At 48.3% G+C, this 27,167-nt stretch overlaps 3 protein-coding genes across 6 annotated transcripts in view; 1 reads left to right on the plus strand and 2 right to left on the minus strand.

Moving 5' to 3' along the window:
- Positions 1-5,786: 5,786 nt before the first annotated feature.
- TPGS1 (tubulin polyglutamylase complex subunit 1) lies at positions 5,787-8,021 on the minus strand. The gene is made up of 2 exons (XM_053303532.1): positions 7,671-8,021; positions 5,787-6,772 (listed from the first exon to the last, which is right to left on the minus strand). Exons 1-2 carry the CDS (start codon positions 8,003-8,005, stop codon positions 6,238-6,240), a joined length of 870 nt encoding a protein of 289 aa, XP_053159507.1. The 5' UTR covers positions 8,006-8,021; the 3' UTR covers positions 5,787-6,237.
- A 5,018-nt stretch (positions 8,022-13,039) lies between these two features.
- Positions 13,040-21,260, plus strand: LOC128348090 (zinc finger protein 70-like). The gene is made up of 3 exons (XM_053303634.1): positions 13,040-13,110; positions 15,270-15,519; positions 19,284-21,260. The coding sequence occupies exons 2-3, from the start codon at positions 15,494-15,496 to the stop codon at positions 19,975-19,977; spliced, it is 720 nt and encodes a 239-aa protein (XP_053159609.1). The 5' UTR covers positions 13,040-13,110; positions 15,270-15,493; the 3' UTR covers positions 19,978-21,260.
- A 2,808-nt stretch (positions 21,261-24,068) lies between these two features.
- The window catches only part of MADCAM1 (mucosal vascular addressin cell adhesion molecule 1), a 30,779-nt gene continuing 27,680 nt past the window's right edge, over positions 24,069-27,167 (minus strand). For all 4 annotated transcript variants that reach the window (XM_053303630.1, XM_053303629.1, XM_053303631.1 and 1 more), the window contains exon 5: positions 24,069-25,626. In XM_053303630.1, coding sequence (XP_053159605.1) covers positions 25,520-25,626 — 107 coding nt within the window. In that variant the 3' untranslated portion in view covers positions 24,069-25,519. The remainder of the gene's footprint in view (positions 25,627-27,167) is intronic.

A 27,167-nucleotide genomic window follows, 5' to 3' on the forward strand; every position in this document is an offset into this window, starting at 1 on the left:
TTGATCACATTAAGAACTTTAATACTGGTATTATAACAAAAATGTGGTGATCATACTAAGGTGATATTAAAACTGGAGATAAAATAAAATATGTTGATAATACTGATATTGGTGTAAGCAGGAATGATAATAATGATATTAATAAGAATGAAGACCAGTGTTCCCTGAAAAAGGATTTCCAAATGTTGTTAACTACAGCTCCCAGAACCCACAGCTGCAATGGCCTTTGGCCAGGGGTTCTGGAGAGTGTAGTCTAGGGATTCTCAGGAGAGGGTCCCCAGATGTTATTGGACTTCAACTCTCATAATCCCCAGCCCCAGAGGCCTTTGGTTGGGGATTATGGGAGTTGAAGTCTAATAACATCTGGGGACCCCACGTTGAGAATCCCTGGTGTAGTCAAGAACATCTGGGAATCCCTGTTAGAGGGAAATTACAGGGAAGTACTGATGAAGACCCATGACAAAAATGATTCATCAGAACTGAAATTCCATGTGTTGTATATTGGTGAGAAAGAAAGTGGCAGCATAGGGCACTCGTAGGCAGAAAGGTGAAATGTAGGGTTGGGAGGGTCTTGTCAAAATGGTTTTCTTTTTGGCATAGTATATTTTGTTGCTTTCATGACGTTTTCCTTTTCTTTTTAAGGCTTGTTTTTACAACATTTTCTCTCTGTTTTTGTGTTTCCTCAGTTTTTCTTCTTCTGCAAAGGTAAATCTTGCCTCACAAACCTTTTAGAGTTTTTTGAGAGTGTCAAAAAGTGTGTGGATCAAGGTGATCCAGTTGACATCGTAGACCTGGACTTCCAAAAAGCTTTCGACAATGTTCCTCATCAAAGACTCCTGAAGAAACTTAGTAGTCATGGGATAAGGAGACAAGTACATATATGGATCGCTAACTGGTTGAAGGACAGGAAACAGAGGGGAGAGAAAAATGGAGAGTTTTCGCAATGGAGGGAAGTAAGAAGTGGGGTCCCTCAGAGATCTGTACTGGGGCCGGTGCTTTTTAATTTATTCATAAATGATCTAGAACTAGGGGTAAGCAGCGAGGTGGCCAAATTTGCAATGATTCCAAATGCTTCCAGGTAGCGAAATCCAAAACGGATTGTGAGGAGCTCCAAACGGATCTCTCCAAACTGGGGGAGTGGGCTACAAAATGGCAAATACACTTCAATGTTGGCAAGTGTAAAGTGATGCACATTGGGATGAAAACCCCCAACTTCAAGTATACGCTGATGGGATCTGTGCTGTCGATGACTGACCAGGAGAGGGATCTGGGGTCATGGTGGACAGCTCGTTGAAAGTGTTGACTCAATGTGCGGCAGCTGTGAAAAAGGCCAATTCCATGCTAGGGATCATTGGAAGGGGATTGAAAATAAAACTGCTAATATTATAATGTCCTTAAACAAAACTATGGTGCGACCACAGTTGGAGCACTGCGTACAATTCTGGTCACCACATCTAAAAAAGGACATTGTAGAACTGGAAAAGCTGCAGAAGAGGGAAGGTGCAGAAGAGGGCAACCAAGATGATCAGGGGCCTAGAGCACCTTCCTTATTTATTTATTATTTATTTATATATCTTATGAGGCAAGACTACAATACCTGGGCCTTTTTAGTTTAGAAAAAAGATGATTGCGGGGAGACATGATAGAGGTTTATAAAATCATGCATTGTGTGGAGAAAATGGATGGAGAGAAATTCTTCTCCCTCTCACATAACACTAGGTTCAAGAGTCACCCCATGAAATAGATTGCCAGGAAATTATAGCAACAACAAACAATAGTATTTTTGCACACAATGCATAATCGACTTGTGGAATTCTCTGCCACGAGATGTGGTGACAGCCAACAACCTGGATGGCTTTAAGAGGGGCTTGGATAACTTCATGGAGGAGAGGTCTATCAACGGCTACTAGTCAGAGGGCTATAGGCCACCTCCAGCCTCAAAGGCAGGATGCTTCTGTGTACCAGTTGCAGGGGAGTAACAGCAGGAGGGAGGGCATGCCCTCAACTCCTGCCTGTATGCTTCTAGCAGGTGGTGGGCTACTGTGTGAAACAGGATGCTAGACTAGATGGGCCTTGGGCCTGATCTAGCAGGGCTGTTCTTATGTTCTTTATATAGCCTGTGTTTTCTGTAACAACATCACCTACTGTCAATAGTTTTCCTTGCTCATTCCCTGCTCCCGGTTCTCTCTCTTCCCCTTCCCCGCCACTTTCAGTATTGTTGGCTGTACCCTGTTGATTGACAGGAGGAGAACCACCTCAATTCCAAACATTCAGTTGAGCATTCCATGGATGCAATAAGCATATGTGCTCTCTACTTCAAGGGTAGTTTTCGGTTTTGGGGAAGAATGTCTAGGCTTTCCCCCCAAACAGTTTTGGACATGCTCAGTCTCTCTCCCCACTCCTGCAATGCCTTTCCACCTTTAAAAACCTAGTCTAATGGTTAGAGACTTGGGTTTAGTTATGGACAAACCCAGGGGCACTGTTTCAAAGTCTGAAGCTAAGCAGGTTTACATATGGCCAGTGCCTGCACGGGAGACCACCGGAGAACTTCCTTGAATTCTACTAGGGAGGGAAAGTGGCATATAAATGCAACAAGAGTGTGTGGGTACATATATAGTGTGTATAATACACTTTACACAGAGGAATTAAGGACTACAGATCCCAGCAGCAAAACTGCTTAAATATTTCAGCTCAAGGTTAAGGACTGACTGAGCAAATAGGTAAAATGCACCTTCTAGGAACTTTGAGTGGCTAAACCACAGAAGAAGTCATCCACGAAGAAAGCCGGGCTTATGACATCAAGTGTGAATTGTCCCCTTTGCTGAGGCCACCCTGGTTTGCATTAGAATGAGATACTATATGTGTGAGAACTGTTAAGATATTCCCCTTAGGGGGATGGTGCCGCTCTGGAATGAGCACCTGCCTGCTTGCATGCACAAGGTTCCAAGTTCCCTCCCTGGCAGCATCTCCAAGATAGGGTTGAGAGAGACTCCAATCTTGGAGAAGCTGCTGCCAGTCTGTGAAGACAATACTGAGCTAGATGAAATGATGGTCTGACTCAGTAGAAGGCAGCATCCTATGTTCCATGTTGCACAATGACTCATCCACAGTTATTCCAGCCAGCTTTTAAAATGTGTATATAAAATGATGTAGCCTGTTTAAACAAGGCACCAGAGGTTTGCATTTAGCTCAAGTATGTACCTGCCAGTTAGGTGGATTCCTTGTCCACTGCTGTGGTGACTCGAACTCATTTCCAATAAGTTTTCTCTAAGTAGGTGCCTTGTGCTCTACTGAATCAGCTCAGTATTGTTTACACTGATGGACCGCAGCCCTCTAGGGTTTCAGACAGTGATCCTTTCCCAGGTGCATGTGGAGATGTCGCCAGGGATTGAACCCGTGCTCTACCACTGAGCCATGGCCTTTCAGTATAAGCTGCCTTTTAATCAGCCCCATGTCCATCTAGCTCAGGATTGTCTGCTCTGATTGGTAGTAGCTCTCCAGAGCTTCAGACAGGAATCTGTCTCAGCCCTACCTGGAGATACTGCCAGGAACTGAACCTGGGATTTCTGTATGCAAAATGCTGCTATTCCACTGAGCTACATTCACTGGAGTACCAAAACTGTACTCCAACATGTTCTAAACATAACAACCCTGCTGGATTAGGCCCAAGGAGGCCTATCTAATCCAGCATCCTGTTTCTCACAGTGGCCCACCAGATGCCTCTGGGAAGCCCCTAGGCAAGAGCTGAGGGCATGCCCTTTCTCCTGCTGTTGTTCCCCTGCAACTGGTATTGAGGCATCTTGCTAGGGATGTGCGAACCGGTTCGAATTCAAACCAGGGTGGTTCGAAGGTTTGAATTCGAACCGAACCAGCCATCAGGTTCGAGCTGCAGGTTCAAATTCGAACCGAACCAGGGGGAGGTTCGAGCAAAACCAAAACCAAACCACCCCCTCCTGGTTCGAATTCGAACCGGGCAAACCGGTTTTGTGCACATCCCTACATCTTGCCTCCGAGGCCGGGCTGTAGCCCTCAGACTAGTAGCCACTGATAGACTGGTCTTCCATGAATTTATCTAAGCTGGATAAAAAGGGCTGGAATGTGGGATACATGGAGTTCCAAAACACCCTGATTGCTTACAAAACCTTGTATATCTCCACATCCAGACACCAAAGTAGTTATGGTGCTTCACCACCAACACTACAATGTGATTTTGCAGTGATGGTGATTTTAATGGTGTTTTAATCTAAACCGCCCCGAGCCTTTTGGAAGGGCAGTATAACATCCTCTCTAATAAAACGCTTGGTGTCCGTCCGTGGACGGACAACAAGCGTGTGTCCGTGCCTCCCTGCCCTGTTCTGCGCCTGCGCGGAGCGCATGCGCAGAACAGGGCAAGGGAGACATGACGGCCGGCACCCGGTGGCCATCTTGGGCAGCCAGAAGCGGCCGCCCCGAAGAAGCCAGGAATGCGGGGAAGGAGGAGACTGGCCGAGGCGGCGGCGAAGCCGCCGCCTCGGCCAGAGGACGCAGCGCGGCCAAGGCGGCGGTGGAGCCGCGCCGCCGAAGCCGGGCGGGGGGAGGAGGCGACGGGGTAAGCCGGCCGAGGTGGTGGCAGAGCCGCCGCCGAGGCCTGGCGCCGCCGCCGCAGCCAGGCGGGTGCGAGTCCTTGGGGCCCTTGCCCGTCCGGGGAGACCGGCCGGGAATGTGAGGCGGGGGCGGACCGGACCAGCAGCGGCGCCCCCAGAGTCTGCCCGGCCGCCGCCACCGCCCACTCTCCCGCCCTCCCAGCTGCCCAAATACTCCTTCCCCGCTCCCCCCCGCAAATGATTAAGGGCCAAAACGGCCCAGAAGAATGCCTTTGCGGCCGCCGCCATGGCCGCCAACTGCCCTCCCAGCTGGCCGAGACTTCCTTACCCAAAGCAGCCCGCGACAGTCGGGCGATCAAAAATCCATTTTTTGCGAAGAAGAGAGGAGCTCCCAAACAGAGCTCCTCTCTGTGCTAAGCCAATGCCCAAACTGCTGCTATGGACACAAAGGACGCCTATTGCGTCCTTTGCGTCCATAGCAGCAGTTTGGGCATTGGCTTAGCACAGAGAGAAGCTCTGTTCGGGAGCTCCTCTCTTCTTCGCAAAAAATGGATTTTTGATCGCCCGACTGTCGCGGGCTGCTTTGGGTAAGGAAGTCTCGGCCAGCTGGGAGGGCGTCGGGGGGGGGGAGGCCAGAGGAAGTGGGGCGGGGGGGGGAAACTCTCCCCTACTAGCGCCCGTTATCACAACGGGCCTGAAAACACTAGTTTTTAATAATAAAATAAAATAAATATGCATGCATCCTGAGATACCAGGATTCCTGAAAGAGTCTGGAAAGGAGACATGACTACATGTACAGGCAAGGATTGAGGAATTAGGTTGACCTTATGACAAAAAGGACACCAGCACAGAGCAAGCCCAGGCAGCAGGGAATGTTGGCTTGTGGGAACACCAAAATCCACAATGGATCAGGGATAGCTGGGGCTGCTGTGGAAGCTGCCACCATGCAGATGAAAATGGGTCAAGCCAGGGGTTCTTAGCAGTGTTCCCTCTAACATTCCCATATATTGTTGACTACAACTCCCCAAATCCACAGCACCAATGGCTTTTGCTTGGGGATTCTGGGAGTTGTCCATAACATCTGGGAATCCCTGTTAGAGGGAACACTGTTTCTCAGTCTTGAATCCTCAGACGTTGATGGACAGCAACTCCCCAACCTGAACAACCCAAGGCTGGAAACCTCTGGGCTAAGGCACAGAATAATGACTTCTTCACACCCTTTAATAATACAAGGACTACAAGTAGTGATTTCCAGCGAAAGGGAGATTTTAGTGCACAAGTGAGAGGGGTGTGCGTACTTTGCCCGCTGTTTAAAAAAAAGAGAGAGAATTCACAGTAAGAGTTATCAGATTTAAATAGCTCAGGATCATCAAAACCTACCCAGAATTGGTCATAAAATCTGCTTAACAAGACTCAGTCTAGTCAGCTTCATAACAAGATTCAGTCCAGTCAGCTTCAGTAGTGCAACATCATTTACATCAGAGGAATCCTATAGAATACAACAGAGAATGTGGACCCTGTGTTGCTCCATCTGTACTCCTCTCCCGGCTCCTCATTGCGGAAACACAAGGAAGTGTCCTCTTCTTCTGTATCCAGATAAAACCAGTTGCCAGTCAGGGACACGGATAAAGCAAGTACAAATCCCTATGGAAACTCAGCCAATGGATTTCACCTTTGCCGCAAAGATGGCCGAAGCTCTCTTGAGGAACTCGTCTTTCTTCATGGCCATGCTGACCTTCCTCTCGGTCAATGCTTTGTCCATGGCCAACGCCAAGCAGTCCGGCCCGAGCTTGGATCCGGCTTCCAAATAACGGATGGGGACGGAGACATCACTGGCACGGAGCGCTTCCTCCAGGGTGCTAAGGACCGCCATGCACACCCTTTTGTCTGCCGCACCGGATCCATCATCCAGCGTGTCGTACAAGGCGTCCGCCTTGGTCAAGAACTCTAGGAGGACCAGGCAGGTAAGTGCCCCATAGCGGAAGACCTCGAAGGGCACTGCCTCATGGTCTCGGCACATGATCTTCCGTAGGAACGGCAGGACGGTCTCTTCCGAGGCACCTCTGTCTTGGCACATCATCCTCAGCACCTCACTATACAGCTTCCCATTGACACCAGGCTTCTTCCTCCGCCCTCCGATACTCAGCGATTCGTATGCCAAGCTGACATTGTTGTTGAAGGCCATCCGACTGGAAGAGAACACACTCATTAAGCTTTAGAATAAGGTTGTGATATCGCGTTGATTCATTGGTTATGCGAGTAGATTCAAAACCTTTTTTTAAGCTACTCAGAATGTGTGTGTGTTTTTAATCTGCTGTCTGATTAATCAAAGAATAATTTCTAGGACTTAAAAGAACTGCAGACTGCAAGTGTCATTTCATGGTGGCTACTTGGGGACGGGCCTTCTCCACTGCTGCCCCGAAGCTTTGGAACGTGCTCCCTGCTGAAATCAGAGCCTCCCCATCTCTGACAACTTTTGAAAAGTCTTTAAAGACGCACCTATTCACCCAGGCCTTTAATTAAATAATTTTAAAAAACAGTTTTAACATTGTTTTAAAATGTTTCTTTTTGAAATTAAATTGTGATGTTTTAACTTTTACGATGTCATTTATTTTGTTTTAACTACTGTTTTAAGTTTTTTTGTTGTGATTTATCTTAACTAATGTTTTATTTTTTTGTTGGCTTGTTGTAAACCACCCAGAGACGTGAGTTTTGGGCAGCACAGAAGTGTGTTAAAGAAATAAAATAAAAATAAATAAATCACCCCAAATTCAATTGAAGTTAGAGCTCATTTTTAACAATTGCTTCTCAGTTAGCTTAACTGAGCTAACTGAGAAACAAGTTTAAATAAGCTTAATAATAGCCAGCTTAAATAATAGCCGGAGCCACCTTTTCCAGTTAGCCAATAGACAATCTCTGCCAGTTTCCTCAATAAGCCGATTCCACTGCTCACCCCCACCTAACCCTGACGGACTACATTTCCCAGAAGGCCGCGCGCACCCAGGAGCAGACAGCGGCCCGCCCCGGTGCATCTTGGGGAATGTGGTCCCGGTGTCCGAGAAGCCAGCTGGCCTCCTTTCCCTTCACCTGTGGGACTGATGGGCCAGGCGCAAGTACCACAGTGCCTGGTCGAGCCGGAGCTGGTGCTGCCGCTGGGGGTCCCCGTTGTCCTCCGCGGCCGTCGGCGCCGCCGCCTCAGGGCTGCCCTGCATCAGCTTTTCGAAGTAGCCGGCGAGGAAGTCGACGGGCTGCTCAGGCCGGGCCTCGAGCACCTTCAGAATGGCCTCGCGGACCATGTCGTTCACGCCCGCCTGCAGCAGGAACTCCGCCTCGTTCTCGGGGACGCCGTTCGTCGACGGAGCCGCCCGGCCCGCTTCGCCGCCCGCCGCGGGGGCCGCGCGTCGCTTTTCCGCGGCCGCCATCTTGACTGAGGGCACAGCTCATCACTGCTGCCATCTTCGCTGAGGGCCATCCAGCCTCCATCTTGGATAAGGGCTCTGCCTCCCCCCTCTTGCCCCATCTTGCTTATGGGTAGCCAATGAGGCCTCGAAGGGGAGAATGTCGGACATTCCTTAAAAGATGGCTGCCCCCTTCATAGTTCTTATTGATACTTCCGTTCCGGTCTGAAACGGAAGTGACGATGCCTGGTTTAATCTTTTTAGAGGGTTTTCACCAAAGAGTTCCATATTCCTAGAGGGGCGCGATAACGGCCTTTGGTGGCTTTCAGACCTGTTGGCATTCTAGGCTTTTACATTTCGATAGTTAATTTTGGACCCCGCTTAGGTCCGTAGACGTAGAAAGCCTAGACTCATTTTCTCAGCTTCCATGGGGTACAAGAAGGACTACGTGGGAATAATGGATTATGCTGGTCTTCATTGCACGGTTTTTACATGATTATTCAGCAACTCTTATCCGCCCCCACCACCTGCCAACAATCTACCTGGACTACACTGCAGCGTTGTGGTGCATCTAATGCTTCTTCCGTAAATATGGGAATAACGGTTATGGTCTTCCTTGCTTCCTCCTCATTCGGATACAATCGCAATGGCCCACACTGTAGGGTTGTTGTACATAAGCCTCTCAGGTAATGTTCTTGAGTGCACTGGAGGGCTGCTGTACTAGACTTTATCAGAACCCCACAGTATGGTTTTGTGATAGGAAGCATGAAATCTCCCCTTTGCTAAGCAGGATCTGCCCTGGTTTGCATTTTAATGGGAGACTACATGTGTGAGCACTGTATAATATTCCCCTGAAGGGATGAGGCCACTCTGGGAAGAGCATTTTCATGCAAAAATTTAAGAATATAAGAACAGCCCTGCTGGATCAGGCCCAAGGCCTATCCAGCATCCAGTGTTCTCTCTAATTTTTTTTCCGTCTCTGTGCAGAATGAGTTTTGTTATGGGTGGCAGTATCAAGGCAGTGTGTGCACACATGCATTCAGTGTGGGACCTTCCTGATTCAACCTGAGTGGGTTCTAAAATTAATGAGTGGACATCCAAAAACGTGTGAACGTGCTCACGTGTGCACGCCTTAGAAGGAACACTGCCAGCATCCTGTTTCAAACAATGACCTACCAGATGCCCCCGAGAAGCCCACAGGCAAGAGCTGAGGGTATGCCCCTTCTCCTGCTGTTACTCCCCTGCAACTCGTATTGAGACTGAGCTGGAGCTGAAGGTGGCCTATAGCCACCAGTCTAAAGGTAAAGTTGTGTTGACTCCTGGTGCCCACAGAGCCCTGTGGTTGTCTTTGGTAGAATACAGGAGGGGTTTACCATTGCCTCCTCCCACGCAGTATGAGATGATGCCTTTCAGCATCTCCCTATATAGTTGCTGCCCGATAGAGATGTTTCTCGTAGTCTGGGAAACATACCAGTGCGGATTTGAACCAGCAACCTCTTGCTCCCTAGGCAAGTTACTTGACTGACCAGGAGAGGGATCTGGGGTCATGGTGGACAGCTCGTTGAAAGTGTCTACTCAATGTGCGGCAGCTGTGAAAAAGGCCAATTCCATGCTAGGGATCATTAGGAAGGGGATTGGAAATAAAATGGCTAATATTATAATGCCCTTATACAAAACGATGGTGCGGCCACATCTGGAGTACTGCGTACAATTCTGGTCACCACATCTTAAAAAGGACATAGCAGAAGTGGAAAAGGTACAGAAGAGGGCAACCAAGATGATCAGGGGCCTGGAGCACCTTCCTGGGGCTTTTTAGTTTAGTAAAAAAAAGGACTGCGGGGAGACATGATAGAGGTCTATAAAATCATGCATGGTGAGGAGAAAATGGAGAGAGAGAAATTCTTTTCCCTCTCACACAACACTAGAAAAAGGGGTCACTCCATGAAATTGATTGCCAGGAAATTTAGGACCAACAAACGGAAGTACTTTTTCACACAATGCGTGATCCACTTGTGATCCGCCGCCGCCTCGCCCGGCTTCCCCCGCCACCTCCTGGCCTTGCCCGGCCAGGCCCGCCGCCTCGTCTCCACAGCCAACATGGCCGCCCACAGCCTGGCCCGTTCGCCCCCTGCAGCCCAGCCAAGAAGCGCGCGCCACACATGCGCAGAACACCCGGCAGAGACACGGACGCAGGTACCCATGCATGTGCAGAACACCCGGCAGAGACACGGACGCAGGTACCCACGCATGCGCAGAACACCCGGCAGAGACACGGATGCAGGTACCCTAGGGTTTTATTATATAGGATAAGTGCTTAGGTAAGCTAGCCATATTATGTTAGATAGGTGCTTGACATGAGTGATGAGTCCATGTGTTTGACATAAGATCAGGCTTTGACATGAGCTCATGGTCAAAAACTGGTCATATAGGTGCGTTCCCATTCTTCCACACTATGTCCAAATTAGATGTCCCTTTTCCGGTTGAGTACACAAACACCTCATTTTGCCAGTGAGTAATTTTCCGCTTTACTCTTTGAAATAGCCCCCACCTTCTCGTTTGTTCAGTCTTGAAAATTCAGCCTGTTAACCCAGGCAAAACTTCCTCATTTTTGATGAAAACAGGGTCTAAAAACAGATATGATGCCAACCGCAAGTCGTTCCGCTTGAAGGCTCGCCGCCCATATTTGTACCCTTTTCATTTTTCACTTGCATCTGTCATATTTCTGGCCAATGATATTAAATGTCAAGGGTAACAGCAAATTGGGAAGTAGGTTAATTGGTCAAGACCCCTTTTGGCCAATTATCATCAAGGAAATACGGGAAAATTGATGTGTGGGTAATTTGTAGAAAAGTACAAAAACCCCATATTGGAACTAAAGGGGTTCGAAGGGACCCACTCTCACATATCACAGACACGCTCATTCCACAGGAGAGGGGGAGAGAGGAGAAAAGAGGAAACACAAGGCTTTGGTAAGATACAAAAGAAACCATGACCATAGGTTTTGACAATCTTTTAAAGCTGTTAGTTTAATTGCCTGATCTAGGGGTGTGCACCGGACCGCGGACCTGCGGTTCGGCACTGGGGTGGGGGGTTCCATTAAGGGCGGGGGCGGGCTTTACTCACCCCTCCCGCGCTTTGCTGCTTTGGCGCCATAATTAGTTTAAAAAATGCGCCGCAGAATTGCTCGCCGCCCGCCGCTCCGGGGCTCCTTCTTGTCTTCAAAATCGGGCGGCAGGATACTTCCCTGCCGCCCCCGAAGCCCCCTCAAGCCATTTTAGCTCTTTAAATCTCGCCCCGGACCTAAAGTGCTATAGCGCTTGGGCGGGCGGCGGGGAGATGTCCGTCCGTCCGCCCGCCCCCTTCCCTGCCTTCTGCGAAGTGCAGGGAGCCTTCTGCGCACGCGTGCGCAGAAGCAGGGAGCCTTCTGCGCACGCGCGCGCAGAAGGCTCCCTGCACTTCGCAGAAGGCAGGGAAGGGGGCGGGCGGACGGACGGACATCTCCCCGCCGCCCGCCCGAGCGCTATAGCACTCGGTCCGGGGCGAGATTTAAAGAGCTAAAATGGCTTGAGGGGGCTTCGGGGGCGGCAGGGAAGTATCCTGCCGCCCGATTTTGAAGACAAGAAGGAGCCCCGGAGCGGCGGGCGGGCGGCGAGCGATTCTGCGGCGCATTTTTTAAACTAATTATGGCGCCAAAGCAGCAAAGCACGGGAGGGGTGAGTAAAGCCCCCCCCGCCCTTAATGGAACCCCCCACCCTAACCCTCCCGAACCAAAACCACCCCTTGTCCGGACCGGTTCGGAGGCCAGTAGAATGGCCTCCGAACCGATCCGTGCACACTACTAGCCTGATCGCTTTAGAGAAGGGAGAATTGTTTTCTGTATGCTGAGATTCATTTGAAAAGCCTTTTGATTAACTTTTACCCCTTCATTTTCCTTGTGTTTTCTTGGATCTTGAGAGTCTTGACGGCCAAGACCATTGAAAAGAACCCATAGTTCTCTTTATTGTGTGGGTTTTGAGATCTCTATCTCTCCCTAATAGCAGGGGAGTTTGGGGCATCTCAAATCTCTTACATGTGAACATAAAACTTTAAAACAATATGCATAATTGGCATAAAAACTATACCTAACAGCATCTACCAATACTGTGCAGAGTTAGTTTAACTTTACTAGCAATCAGACAGAACTTAGTGGCATTTAAGGAAATCTCATCTTTCTGGTTGAACAGCAAGATACTTATATAAAATAAATCTGTGTGGCCTGGAAAATTAATTAAATTCCCAGGCTTTGGAATGCTCTCCCAGCTGGCACCTGCTCCTCTGTCTCCTTGACAGTTTTTAGGGAAAATGTAAAGACGTGGCTCTTCACCCAGGCTTTTAAATGAAAGTATTGTTTTTACTGCTGCTGCTGCTTTGTGTTTTATGTATTATTGTTTTTAGTGGGTTATTAAATAGAGATTTTTTAAATATTTATATTATCTGTACTTTTGTATTTTAATTATGTATTGTTTTAACAGTAAACTGCTTGGAGATCATCTGTACTTTTGTATTTTAATTATGCATTGTTTAAATTATATTGCAAACTGCCTTGAGATTATTTTAATGAAAAGCAGTATATAAATTGAACAATAAATAAATGAGAACACTGTTCTACCTTGCAGGGCTGTTGTGAGCCTCTTTCACCCCCTGCCCTCCCTCCTTGACCTGCAATACAGAGTCCCTAATTATGTGCTGTATTTTCATTTCTGTTGGCAAGAAAATTGTTTGATACAACACACACACACTTTTTTTTTTTTACAGAAATGAAATCGTGTGGTCAAAAGCTTATGGACTCTTGCCTTTTGCCATAACATACTTAATCGCTCCCTTGATTCTGGTGGGAGCTATTAATGTCATGTCCCTCCTGGCCAATTTTTTTTTTTTTTTAAAGAACTCCCAGAGAACCATGAAGGCTCGCCTGCAGCCCAGGAGATGGTCAGTCTATTTTTTGTAGTAGGTCTACAGCTAGGAAGCAACTTGGGGGGAGGGGCGCTGTTTCCGCCCCCGAACATCTCACACGTGGGGGCTTGCCTCTGACGTCTGACCTGAGCTCCCATTTCCGGTGCTGCTTTAGCCTTTTCTCTTTATACTGCTAAGTAAGTTAATTTGCGGGAAAAGGAGATGGATGTGGGGGATCAGAAAGGGAGGGGGTTCTGCTCCTGGCATATGGGGGATTAGCAGTCTGCAATAGGGGTGACTTTTCTGGACGGAGGTGGTGAAAGTTGATCTCCAGAAAATTGGGGTTGCCACACTCAGAAACTCATTTTCCAGCTCCTACTAGAATGCCATCTTCTTGGCTAACTGCCTAGGGTTGCCAGCTCAGACTTTATATTTCTGGAGGGTTCCTCCCCCCTGCAATATTTTTCAAGTGTCTCTTTGTATTGTTTTGCACAATACCTTGTACAAGATGTACAAGGAGAGGAGAGCTGGTCTTGTGGTAGCAAGCATGACTTGTCCCCGTAGCTAAGCAGGGGCCGCCCTGGTTGCATATGAATGGGAGACTTGATGTGTGAGCACTGCAAGATATTCTCCTTAAGGGATGGAGGCGTTCTGGGAAGAGCAGAAGGTTCCCAGTTCAATCCCTGGCAGCATCTCCAAGAGAGGGCTGAGAGAGATTCCTGCCTGCAACCTTGGAGAAGCCTCTGCCAGTCTGTGAAGACAATTCTGAGCTAGATAGACCAATGGTCTGACTCAGTATATGGCAGCTTGCTATGTTCCTATGTTCCTAAGACCAAGCCATTAAAATCTCCAGACTGTCTTCTTCGGTCACCTGTAGATAGGCACCGATTCCTGGCAACTCTGGGCCTATTGTGGTGACCCTATAAATGGCCAGATCTGGAAAATGCAGAACCAGAAGCGGAGTCAAGGCAATGAAAACCCAAGCCTGTGCATTTGAGCTGTTAGGGTCCCAGTGTGAGCCCATAGCTTTCCGCAGAGATATCGGAATAAAGGATGATGGATATTTATATACCACTTTCCAACAAAAGTTCCCAAAGCAGTTTACATAGATAAATAAAACAAAACAAAACAGCTCCCTGTCCCCAGAGGGTTCACAATCTAAAAAGGAAACATAAGAGAGGCACAAGCAACAGCCACTGGAGGGATGCTGTGCTGGGGATGGATAGGGCCAGTTGCTCTCCCCCTGCTCAATAAAAGATTCGCCACTTTTAAAAGGGGCCTCTTTGCTCAGTTAGCAGGATTGTGTGCATCTTTGCACTTGTGATATTTTCTTTGATTTCCAAACATTGTCACAAGGAACAATGTGGGCCACTGGTGCCTCTGGTGGGCCACTGTGCGAAACAGGATGCTGGACTAGATGGGCCTCCTTGGGCCTGATCCAGCAGGGCTGTTCTTATGTTCTTATGAACACTGAGATGGCACTAGAAGACATTAAGAAACCGCCCGGTAAAATAAACTGAATTTAAGCTTCCAAATCTAATGATCTCTGGATCTTAGTTAGCTTCCAGAAGTCCCTGGAAACAGGCCATTGCAACGGAGCACCTGGAAAAGTCGCGTGTTGCTAAAGCAAACATACTACTACCAGTATTCCCTTGTAAAAGAGATTTGCACATGTTGTTGACTACAACTCCCAGAATCCCCAGCTGCAATGGCCTTTGGCTGGGGATTATGGGAGTTGTAGTCAACAAAATCTGCGAATCCCTCTTACAGGGAACACAGGTCCCTACACTTATTTCATAAATAACATTAAAAAAAAAAATACCTGCCCTCCAAATTGCTTAGGCTCTGTGCAGGTCTGTTCTCTGCTCCTCTGTTTTATCCTCACACCGACCCTGTGATGCAGGTTAGGCTGAGGGGTAGGTTAGAGCAAGGAATGTGCCCAGCCTCCTTCTCATTGGTTCCATTCAACAAGAAACATGGAACGGTATCCATGAGACTGATACTACGTAATATGATCATTATATGCCCTATATGCTTTTTTTAAAAGCGGATTGATGATTAATTGTTTAACCATTCGGTTATTACAAGATGATCTGTTTTAAGAACTGAGTGGACTTCACGCTGAGTCTACTTAGTTATTTTGCAGAACATCAGTATAGAAATATGTTTATTATTATTATTATTATTATTATTATTATTATTATTATTATTATTAATATAATGTCACATTTAACCTGCTCTTCTTCCAAGGAGATCGGGACAGTGTAGATGGTTCCTGCCTCTGTCCCTTTATCCTCACGATGGTCCTGTGCTGGTCTTGTGGTAACAAGCGTGACTTGTCCCCTTTGCTAAACAGGGTCCACCCTGGTTGCATTTGAATGGGAGACTACAGATGTGAGCACTGGAAGAGATTCGCTTGAGGGGATGGAGCCGCTCTGGGAAGAGCAGAAGGTTCCAAGTTCCTTCCCTGGCATCTCCAAGATAGGGCTGGGAGAGACTCCTGCCTGTAACCTTGGAGAAGCTGCTGCCAGTCTGGGTTGACAATACTGAGCTAGATGGACCAATGATCTGACTCAGTATATGGCAGCTTCCTATGTTGCTATGAGGTAGGTCAGGCTGAGAGAGACTTTTTAATCTTGTATGAACCGTGTAACAAGATCCTTGAACACAAGCCCAAGCCCCAGTGTCCTTCACTATTTTTCAAGCCCCCCACCCTCCACCCTTGGCCAAAACCCCTGCAAAGCGAGAGCTAGTGGCTTATCTAGCGTAGGGCAGGCAGGGCACGTGCCCTGGGCGCCACTTGAAGGGGGACGCCATTTCTAAAATTTAAAAAAATGGCTGCTGAAAACAAAATGGCCACTGCACATGCTCAAATGGCCTCTGTGAGGACCTAGGTCTTGCAGAGGCCATTTGAGCATGCACAGCAGCCATTTTGTTTTCAGCAGCTATTTTAAAAATATATATATTTTAAAATGGCCACCGCACATGCTCAAATGGTCCCTGAGAGGCCCTAGAGGCCAGCGGGGGGGAGGGGGAACCTTTGCAGACCTCCCCACCCACGGCCTTTAGGAAGCCCCCAGAAGGGGCTACAGGTTGTTTTTTAAAATTAATATAATATAAGTCACTGTACACATATTTAGTTTGGCACTATGTACAGAGAATCAGGGCTTGTGAATACTGAGCTGAAGCTTATGAGCTAGAATTGTATTCATTTGCTCTTACTTTGCTTCTTGTGATAAGTGAGTTAAATGTGATGTCTTAATAATATGGCTATTAATGGTGAGTTTGTCTTTGAATCAGTGTGAAATCCTTAGAATTAAGGCCCACTGGGAGTTTCTTGCTCTCTTTCTCTCATTTTAACTGTCTTTCTGAAATTCTAGAATATATTCCAAGCAGTGACACAGTTTACTCTGCATATCCTTTAATTATTTTCAGAGTATCTGGGAAAAGTCAAATTCTCCATTGATTTTTAAAACTTATGTAATGGTGATGCTACAATGCATAGTAGAGGTTTAGACAGGCACTTTTGTTTAGTTTTCCAAGTATACCTCCACATAGTATTTGGGTACTTCATGAGCCCCAGCATATTGAAATTTGTAGTTTTCCTGCATTTTTTGGTCTGGCTACATCCACTGCTAAATGTTTTTGAAATATTAAAAGATTAACAAGCTTGACTTGTATTTTTCAGCTGATATTATGGTAAAGTTATCTGAAAGATGGGTGTCAGATGTTTGGACAGTGGGCGCGATTTCAGTGCTTGCCCTAGGCGCTATTTTCCCTAGATACGCCTCTGTTCCCACTGTGCTGATCTCCGCACCATCTTGTGCTTTTCTTGGTGCTGCGAGGGCCCTTTAAGAGAGTCAGGGCCCTCTCTTAAAAGCTGTGGAACGAAAGCCCTGGGAAAGACTACACTTCCCAGCACTCTATGCACGCCTTCCAAGATGGTGCCGGGACTCAAGAGGACTCTGCTTCCTTCAAAAGAAACACTCCCCCCTCCACCCACTCCTGGCATTGGGCAAAGCGCAGCACCGCACCATGGGAACGGTCGTCTTCGCATGATAGTAGGGGGGATTGTGTGCAGAGTACTCAGCTCTGGCCCAGTAAACGGTTAATCAAGAAGTCTGCACTGAGGCTTGCTGGGGGCTGCTGCTGCCCACTTCAGGGAAGAGCACTGCTTTTGCTTCTGTGGTTTGCAACTTGCCTGTGTGGAGCCAAGAGAGAGAAATTCTTCTCCCTCTCCCATCACACTAGAACCAGGGGTCATCCCATGAAATTGATGGCCAGGAAATTTAGGACCAGCAAATGCAAGTACTTTTTCACACAACGCGTGATCCACTTGTGGAATTCTCTGCCCCAAGATGTGGTGACAGCCAACAACCTGGATGGCTTGAAGAGGGGTTTGGATCACTTCATGGAGGCGAGGTCTATCAACGGCTACTAGCTGGAGGGCTATAGGCCACTTCCAGCCTCCAAGGCAGGATGCCTCTGAATACCAGTTGCAGGGGAGTCACAGCAGGAGAGAGGGCACGCCCTAAACTCCAGCTTGTAGGCTTCCAGCAGCATCTGGTGGGCCACTGTGCAAAACAGGATGCTGGACTAGATGGGCCTCCTTGGGCCTGATCCAGCAGGGCTGTTCTTATGTTCTTAAGAGTTGCAGTTATAACCCTGGGTGCCCTGCAGATTAGGGGCAGCTTTGCAGGGACTGGCTGGGCCTTGCCCCCAGGAAGGCCTGCTGGGTCCCAGGGGAAGTCGAACTGAGGAGGAGGAGGAGGAGGAGTCCATCTTCCTGGGTGCTTTCCAGATTAGATCCTGCAATGGGGTCATGGCGGATCTTGGAAGTGTGCTTCCACCCTTCCTGTGTTGTGACACTGCAGTCCCTACACGGACAGCAGGCTGCCGTTCACATTGCCAATGCCTTGTCTCTAATTTAATCGCTGCGATATAGAGCTAGAACATCGTATATCCGGCGTAAGGAAGTTGCTGTTTTTTCGGCTGGTTAGTTTCCGCGAGACGGCTCCCCCTGCCTGTTTACATTTCGAATGCGACTTGCCAGAATGGAGGCATTTTGCTGCTGTTGAGCAGCAAGTCTGGAAAGTGCCCTGGTGGATCTTGGAGACGCAACATGCAATCTCACTGGACTCCTGGGTTGGGCCACAAGGATCTGCTAGTTGAGGCCTGCGAACTTTTTTATTATCTTGGGTCGAATGTGTGGTGTATGTTGTAACTTCTCCTCCCCACCCCCACTCCCACCCCTTTTGAAAGCCAGACCCTTTGGTGAAATAAACCATCTTTTGATTCTGCAACTGCTGGTCTGCATTTGCTGTGTCTCATCCCCAAATCCCCCATGGCTTAACTCTTTGGGGCATGTTGGCATGTTGGAGGGCCGTTACAAACCACTCGGGTAGGCTTGGGCCCCAAAGGCAGCACACAAATGGGATGAGTGAATAAACAGACATAGTCCAAGATCACCCACTGAATTTCATGCATGAGGGAGGATTTGGACCCAGCTCTTCCCAGCATGGATGGAGCTTATGGCTCAGTGATAGAGCATCTGATTTGCATGCAGAAGGTCCCAGGTTCAATCTCTGGCAGCATCTCTGGGTAGGGCTGGGAAAGACCCCTGTCTGAAATCATGGAGAGATGCTGCCAGTCAGACAATGCTGAGCTTGATAGACCAAGGGTCTGACTCAGTAAGAGGCAGCTTCCCATGTTCCTATGAGGAGAGGTGGTCATAGGAACATAGGAAGTCGCCATATACTGAGTCAGACCATTGGTCTATCTAGCTCAGTATTGTCTTCACAGACTGGCAGCAGCTTCTGCAAGGCTGCAGGCGGGAATCTCTCTCAGCCCGATCTTGGAGATGCTGCCAGGGAGGGAACTTGGAACCTTTTGCTCTTCCCAGAGCTTCTCCATCCCCTAGGGGGAATATCTTACAGTGCTCACACATCAAGTCTCCCATTCATCTGCAACCAGGGTGGACCCTGCTTAGCTAAGGGGACAAGTCATGCTTGCTACCACAAGACCAGCAATCCTCAAGCATGAATTGTCCTCTTTGCTAAGCAGGCTCCACCCGGGTTTGCATTTGTGTGGGAGACTACATGTGTGATCACTGTAAGATATTCCGCTCAGGGGATGGAGCCGCTCTGGGAAGAGCATCTAGGTTCCAGGTTCCCTCCAAGAGAGGGCTGAGAGAGACTCCTGCCTGCAGCCTTGGAGAAGTTGCTGCCAGTCTGTGTAGACAATCCTGAAATCGATGGACCAAGGGTCGCTAATGAGTCACTTGGAGGAAATACAGACTCCCCGTAGGTGACTAGGCGAGAGATGTCTGGACCAGCATATACATGAGGTTCAAAGCCTTACATCTTTGCAGGCGCTTCATGGACACTGCACCAAGCCCCGCCAAGCCCCGGAAGAGGAAGAAGAAGGCCGTCCGGCGGTCGAAGCGGAAGCAGCCGCCGGTCTCCTCCACAGACCCGGATCTCCGCCACTGCGACGTGTGCGGGAAAGACATCAAGTACCAGTCCAGCTTCCGGGAGCACCAGCGCATCCACACGGGGGAGCGGCCTTACCAGTGCAAGCGCTGCGGGAAGACCTTCACCCGCTGCGCGGACCTCATCAAGCACCGCCTGGTGCACTCCGCCCGCCGGCCCCACCGCTGCGCGGTGTGCGGGAAGCGCTTCAAGCTGCGGGCCGACCTGGACAAGCACGGGAAAGTGCACTCGGACGAGGCCCCCTTCCCCTGCCACCTCTGCCCCCGGCGTTTCAAGCGCACCTCCTGCCTGGTCAAACACTTGCGCATCCACACCCAGGAGAAGCCCTTCGCCTGCGCGCACTGCGGCCGGCGGTTCAAGTGGGAAGCGTCGGTCAAGGAGCACGAGCGGGTCCACACGGGGGAGCGGCCGCACCGGTGTGATCAGTGCCCCAAGGCCTTCGCCCACCGCTCCACCTTCTTGCAGCACCAGCGCACCCACCAAAAGGAGCCGGCTTTCGGCTGCAAACTGTGCCCCAAGGCTTTTAACCACAAGTCCAACCTCCTCAAGCACGTGCGGACTGTGCACAGCTAGGGGGAGGACATCCGGACGGCAGCCGAGGCCTCTGGCGGGCTGTAGGGGGACGGGCTGTTGCTGGGAGACGGGGGGAATGGGCCCTGTGGTACGGGCCCGACAGGGAGGGTGGATCGGGTTTGTCCGATAACGGAATACTCCCGCCTTCCATTTTGCGAGCTGTCGAGTCAAGAAATGGCTCTAAAGTTACAGCCTTCCAGCTGTTTGTTTATTTTTGTGAGGAGGAGAGCTGGTCTTGTGGTAGCAAGCATGACTTGTCCCCTTAGCTAAGCAGGGTCTGCCCTGGTTGCACATGAATGGGAGACTTGATGTGTGAGCACTGCAAGAGATTCCCCTCAGGGGATGGAGCCGCTCTGGGAAGAGCAGAAGGTTCTAAGTTCCCTCCCTGGCAGCATCTCCAAGATAGGGCTGAGAGAGACTCCTGCCTGCAACCTTGGAGAAGCCGCTGCCAGTCTGTGAAGACAATACTGAGCAAGTTGGACCAATGGTCTGACTCAGTATTTGACAGCTTCCTATGTTCCTATTTATTTATTCAATTTCCATACCGCCCTTCCAAAAATGGCTCAGGGCGGTTTACACAGAGAAACAATAAATAAATAAGATGAATCCCTGTCCCCAAAGTGCTCACAGTCTAAAAAGAAACACAAGACAGACACCAGCAACAGTCACTGGAGCTACTGTGCTGAGGGTGGATAGGGCCGGTTACTGTCCCCCTGGTAAATAAAAAGAGAATCACCACGTTAAAAGGTGCCTCTTTGCCCAGTTAACAGGGGTTACCTGTTGGACTACGACTCCCATCATCCCTTGCCACAGTGACCAGTGGTGAGGGATCATGGGAGTTGTAGTCTAGTAACAGCTGGCAAGCCGAGTTGTGCAGGCCTTTCACAATTTGCACAGCAGGGAAGTGGGCCTTGAAACAAGATGAAAGGAAGGCAGGTCTTAGACTAGAATTCAAGTGTTAATGTGTAAGAGGGTCAAGGGTTTGCTGTTACGATTGTATTAGTTGTTTCTTGACATTTTGTGCAGCAGGGGTTCTTGGTGTGTGTCCAGGAAGAGCCCTTGGAAGCTTCTCAGGGTGCCTTCTGGAAGAAGTCAAGAATGAGAGAGAAGCTTCCTTAGAAAACTGTTTTGTCTATCACTGCCTTTCCTGTGAAAGCAGTAACTGGGAATTCTGCTGAGGATTCTGGCAAGAAAGTACCTCTTCCAGGCAGTCTAGTGAAAATATTAATTGGGAACAATATTAATTAAAATGCATTGGAATAAATCCTCTATTCTTTTCTGCAGCTGCTTTGTATTTTGTATTTACCTAAATGCAGGACTAGGTTTTTCCCCAAGTTTTTAAATATTAGAAATCCGGTAAAGTAAAGTTGTGCCTTCGAGTCGGTGTCGACTCCTAGCGACCACAGAGCCCTGTGGTTTTCTTTGGTAGAATACAGGAGGGGATTACCATTGCCTCCTCCCACGCAATCTGAGATAATGCCTTTCAGCATCTTCCTATATCACTGCTGCCTGATAGAGGTGTTTCCCATAGTCTGGGAAACATAGTCTTTCCCATAGTCTGGGAAACATAGTCTTTCCCATAGTCTGGGAAACATAGTCTTTCCCATAGTCTGGGAAACATACCAGCAGGGATTCGAACCAGCAGCTTCTTGCTCCCTAGGCAAGTTTCTTCCCCGCTGTGCCATTAGGACATAATCTTAAATTCAGAGTCCTGTTCTTTCCAAGTAAATGCAGGTATAATCTGTATTTCATCTCTACTTTTTAAAGGGGCTGTCTTAAATTCAGAGTGGTCTTTGATTTTGGTAAATACGGTAGACCTGGCCAGCCCCCTGTGTGAACCGCGCATGTCCGCGCTCTACAGTGTTCCCCCGGAATTCTTTACAACGCACAGGAGTTCCACAGCGGACAAATTGCTGTGGAAAGGACTCACTTAAAGAGAGAAGCTTCAACAACCACCATTGGAGAAGCAACAACGTTAAAGATAACCAGTGGGGAGACGGGGATAATTTGGCTTCTGCAAATATCTGGGATGTTCCATGAGGCGAGGGTGTCACATCACCCACACCAAAAATGCCTTTGAAATATCCTGGCACGGTGGCATCCCATCGTCCTGAAAGTTTATTTTAAGGTTCAGTGGTCGATTGGGTAGCAGTGTGGCAATATGACCACCTGCATGTGGTGGTTTCCTCCTTTGATCAGGGAGTCTTGACAAAAGGTATCAGGCCAGTTCTCATGATCAAAACAGTGTTGGTTAGATGGGAATCTGTGCGTTCCCACGGCATGCGCACTCCTGATTTCTGGCCGCGAGAACTCTGAGATTTTGGGTGATGTCAGGTTGGCCATGTGCCGACCCAATCTTTACCCAAGATTAACGACTGGAGTTCAAAAATTAGATTAACCCTCTCGAGTAAATGGCTGGTTGACACTTCTGAAAATTTCCAGGTTCTCACAACCAGAAATCAGTAGTGCGCACATTGCAGGAATGCATAGATTCCCATCTGCTGGATATTGTTTTGATTGTGAGAACTGGCTCTTAGAGTAGCCCTACTGAAATAACCCAGTAACCCAAATAATGCCTGTAAGCCAATAACCCAAATAATGCCTGCTTGGAGCAGAAATGCACAAGCCGTGTGAATGTCCATTTTCTTGTGCTGCACTAGATGAGACTCGAGAGAGACACCTTCCTCCCCAGTGTGAATAGCAACAGAGATCTGTCCGAGCCCTTTTGTAAAAGCCCCTGGGCCGCTCACTTCCATGACCCTGGTTTTTTGGCTTCTCCATGGGAGCAAGAAACTGAGAAGTCATCAGGGCAAAGGGGTCCTCCAGAGCCCCTCTTGCTAATCACACTGCAGGAGGGTGTCTGGATCTCAGCTTCAAGGAGACTGAGGTGTATAATAATTGGTGTGGTGGGGTCTTTGGGATCAGGAGTTTGTTGCGAGACATGTGAGAAGCTGAGGGGCCAGGCTGCAGGCAGAAGGAAAGCTCAAGGAGCACTCCCCAGTTACATTTTTTTCAGGGAAGTGGAAAGACACTTTTGGAAGGGGAGATAAATATGTTTGGGGGATTAAAAATTCAGTGATTCGGATTGGTGGAGGGGAGTTGAGTGAAATGAGCGGGGGTCTCTTCCAATGCTTAAGGGGGGATCTGCACCCTTGCTGGGGGTGGGGCTGGGGACATGTTAAATTTGTCTTTCCCGGATGGTCACCTATCCCTGGTTTAGAACTCCTTACTAAAAATGGCAAAATGAACATACTGTAGGCAGTTCAGAGCCACTGATCCCCACCCCCCTCACCCCACAACTCAGTTCCTTTTATTGCAGGCTGCTCAATTTCGACCCTCCTGGAGATGTTGGCCTACAACTCCCATAATCCCTGACAATTGCCCACGGTGGCTGGGGATTGTAGTCCAAAAACAGCTGGGGGGGGGGCAAAGTTAAGCAGGCCTGCTTTATTGTTTTGGAATTCTCCACTACATTCCACTCCTGTTGAGAATCTCTGAAATTAGTTCTGGAAGTTGGAGTGGGGGTCATTTGTTGCACCATTTCATTCCTTTGCATTCCCCCCCTCCACTCTCCCCCGCCCTGTTTCCAATATATGCATTGATAACATGCTGTATGCATTGATAACGGGGCAAGGGAGAGTGGGAGAAGAGGCAAAGGAACTGAATGCTGGACTGTTGATTCTGCATGGCAAAAAGGGCACTTTGGATTTGTAGGTATTTATAATTGCATCAAGATCCTTTTGTGTGATGTTTTTACTGATGCCCATTTATGCTCCTGGGCATCAGGAGAAAACTACATCCAAATAGTCTTGCTGTAACTATACGGATGGTCACATTAATGTTACCATTTGGGTATGTTTTTATCCACATGCATCATTAAGTGAAAAATATGTGTGTGAACTGAAGGAACTCAGAGTTGCAGTAATGTACACACTGCGCTCTGTACAATATCCAGAAATTAAACAATTGTATTTTTAAATATTCCACCAGTTTGCTCTGGAGATAAGATCAGGTAATCTAGAACACCAGAATCCAGGAGGAAATTAGTACAAGGAGAATTTCGGAAACACCCCTAGTTTAGAGGTGGGAGGGGGGAGTTAAATTCAGTTTTATTTTTGAGAGGACTATATAGAAAAAGTGGTGTACTCCAAAGACAATATTAAAGATCTTCTGTATGATCAAACCATATGTATATTATATATATTTGAGATTTTTCAGTGAAACACAAATAGAAACAAATTCTACCTTTGCTATTTTGTTACATAAAAGGGGAAACTTGGACTAGACAACAATCCTAATTGTATTCAAACACATCCAATAAACAATATTGTTGGAATAACCTGGCTGTTGCCTGTTACTCATGAGGCTTCGAAGCCATTGGTTGGGTTTCTGTGATGTCACAGAATGTCTGTGAATGTTCTGACTGCTGGGAGTGAAGATATCATTTCTCTGTGATCATGCTTCCTGTGCGGGCTTTTGTCTTTATGAAGACCCAGGAATTTGAAAGTTCAAACACAGATTAGAAAGTTCAAGATGTCTAGATTAGGCTGGTTAGAATCCAATCACATAGAACTGAGCAACTACGTGGAGGGCCGAGGGCACAGTTTTACAATAAGAGCCATAATTTATGTAGGGCAACGACACAATATGTACAGCAGAACTTTATGGAAGGTCCATACTGAAAAAAATAAAAATAAAGAGCTTGTGTACAAGCAACCCATGTAGAGACATCTCCATGGCTGGGAAGCATTATGCTCTTGAGAGACACAATACCAGACTATAGGATAGCACTCTAGAAGATAGACAGCCTCTGCAAGTGGAGGCTCCATTCTCAGATAGCACACTTAATAGTCATGGATAGGCTTTCCATGAACACATCTTGATTTTTTCTGAAGGGGAAAAAAAGGAAATATTGTGACTAATGGCCATTGCCACACCTTGTGGGTGATCAAGTCCACATGTTTCCTTCTGGGCTGCATGAGAACTTCCCCTGCTAGTACTCTGCTTACATGCAACCAGTTTTATTTTGACAGCCCTGAGTCCTGCTGTTTAGAAAAAGATGGGACGTGGAGAGAGAGAGAGAGAGAGAGAGAGAGAGAGAGAGAGAGAGAGAGAGAGAGAGAGAGAGAGAGAGAGCTGTCTCTGGACCATGGAGGGCTATGAAGGCAGGGGCCGTAGCTCATGGCAAGAGCACCTGCTTTGCCTAAATAAGACCACAGTTCAATCTTTGGAATCCCCAGATGGGGGGGGGGCGGGGAACGGTCTGAAACTCTGGAGAGCTGCTGCCAGTCAGTGCAGACAATACTGAGCAAGGCAGACCAAGGGTCTGACTCAGTAGAAGGCAGTAGGTTTCTCAGGAGCACCCGTAGCTCAGTGCAGCCAGTCCCAGGGGGTCACTCCGAAGCGTCTCCAAGCCGGGCTCTATCTGAAATCCCGAAAAGCTGCTGCCAGTCAGAGCAGACAATCCCGAGGGAGATGGACTGCCCACAAAGGGCCCTGCCAAGCCGCAGAGAGAGACACATCTCGGCAGAACGGTGGACTCCTAACTCCTGTTCTGCCTCATTCGACGGGACACGTAGCCAGTGATGATCAGTCCCAAGAGAGAGCCGGCAGTCCCCACAGCGATGATGGAGTCTGTGCTGAATGTTGCTGGGGAGAGAATTAGAACCAAGTTAGAGGAATCCCGCAGGGCCGTACATAAGAAGAACATCAGAACAGCCCGGCCAGATCAGGCCCGAGGAAGCCCATCCAGTTCAGAATCCTGTTTCACGCAGGGGCCCACCAGATGCCTCTGAGAAGCCCACCACAGGCAGGAGCTGGAAGGGGCATGCCCTCTCTCCTAATATTACTCCCCTGCAACTGGGATTCAGAGGCATCTTGCCTCTTAGCTTGGAGGTGGCTCATAGCCACCAGGCTAGCAGCCATTGAGAGACTTCTCCTCCATGAATTTGTCCAAGCCCCTTTTAAAGCCAACCAAGCTGGTGGCCATCGCCACATCCTGTGGCAGAGAGTTCCGCAAGTTGATTATGTATTGTGTGAAAAAGTGCTCAAATTGTCAGTTCTAAATTCCCCAGCCTTCAGTTTCAGGGGATAATCCCTGGCTCTAGTGAAGTGAGGGAGGAGGAACCATTTCACTTTCTCCACACTGTGCATGATTTTATAGACCTCTATATCATGTCTCCTGGAGCACCTTCCTTGCAAGGCAAGGCTACAGCATCTCGGGCTTTTTAGTTTGGAAAAGAGGTGACTATCACCTCTTTTCCAAACTAAAAAGCCCCAGATGCTGTAGCCTTGCCTTGTAAGGAAGGTGCTGCAGTCCAACCTGGCCGCCTTCCAGACTAGCTGCTCAACAGAAGCAAAATGCCTCCGTTCGGGCAAGTCGCATTCAAAACGTAAACAGCAGGGGGAGCAGTCTCGTGGAAACAAACAACTAGAAAAACCAGCAACTTTCATATGCCAAATACATGACTTCCTAGCTCTATATCGCAGCAATTAAATTCGAAACAAGGCATCGGAAATGTGAACGGCACCCTGCTGTCTGCGTAGGGGACTGCGGTGTCACAACAAAGGAAGTGTGGAAGCCCACTTCCGAGATCGGACATGACCCCATTGCAGAGTCTAATCTGAAAAGTGCCCTGATCCTCCGGATTGCCTGCACCTTTTCCAGTTCTACAATGCCCTTCTTAAGATATGGTGATATGTAAAAGCATCTGCCTTGCATGCAGAAGATCCCAGGTTCAATCCTTGTCAAGATTCCCAGGGCTGGGAAAGACTCCTGCTTGAAGTTTTTCCCATGGGGCTTTTAAAGCCCTTTAACTCGCATCTGCTCTGGAATGGAGGGGGTGCATTAACATATCAGCCAGATTGACCCTAAAGCCCCTGCAACAGGGAGCAGTTCACACAAATTTTGGTGCACATTAGAGTGTAGTTTGATTTTTATCCGGGGGTGAAAAAAAATCCACTATTTGTGTTGGTTTTTTGAGACAACTTTGAGTTCACAGTAAAGGCTCCCCATAAACTCGCAGTAAAGCCTGATGTGTAAAAGACCCCGGAGAGCTGCTGCCAGTCAGTGCTGACAACATGGAGCGAAATGGACCAAGGGTCTGACTCAGTATATGGCAGCCCACTATGCTCCTATGATATCAGAGTTCCCCACCCTCTGCACAGACTCCAGCGCAATATCGAACCAG

The sequence above is a fragment of the Hemicordylus capensis genome, chromosome 2 (genome assembly GCF_027244095.1).
Source record: "Hemicordylus capensis ecotype Gifberg chromosome 2, rHemCap1.1.pri, whole genome shotgun sequence".
NCBI lineage: Eukaryota > Metazoa > Chordata > Lepidosauria > Squamata > Cordylidae > Hemicordylus > Hemicordylus capensis.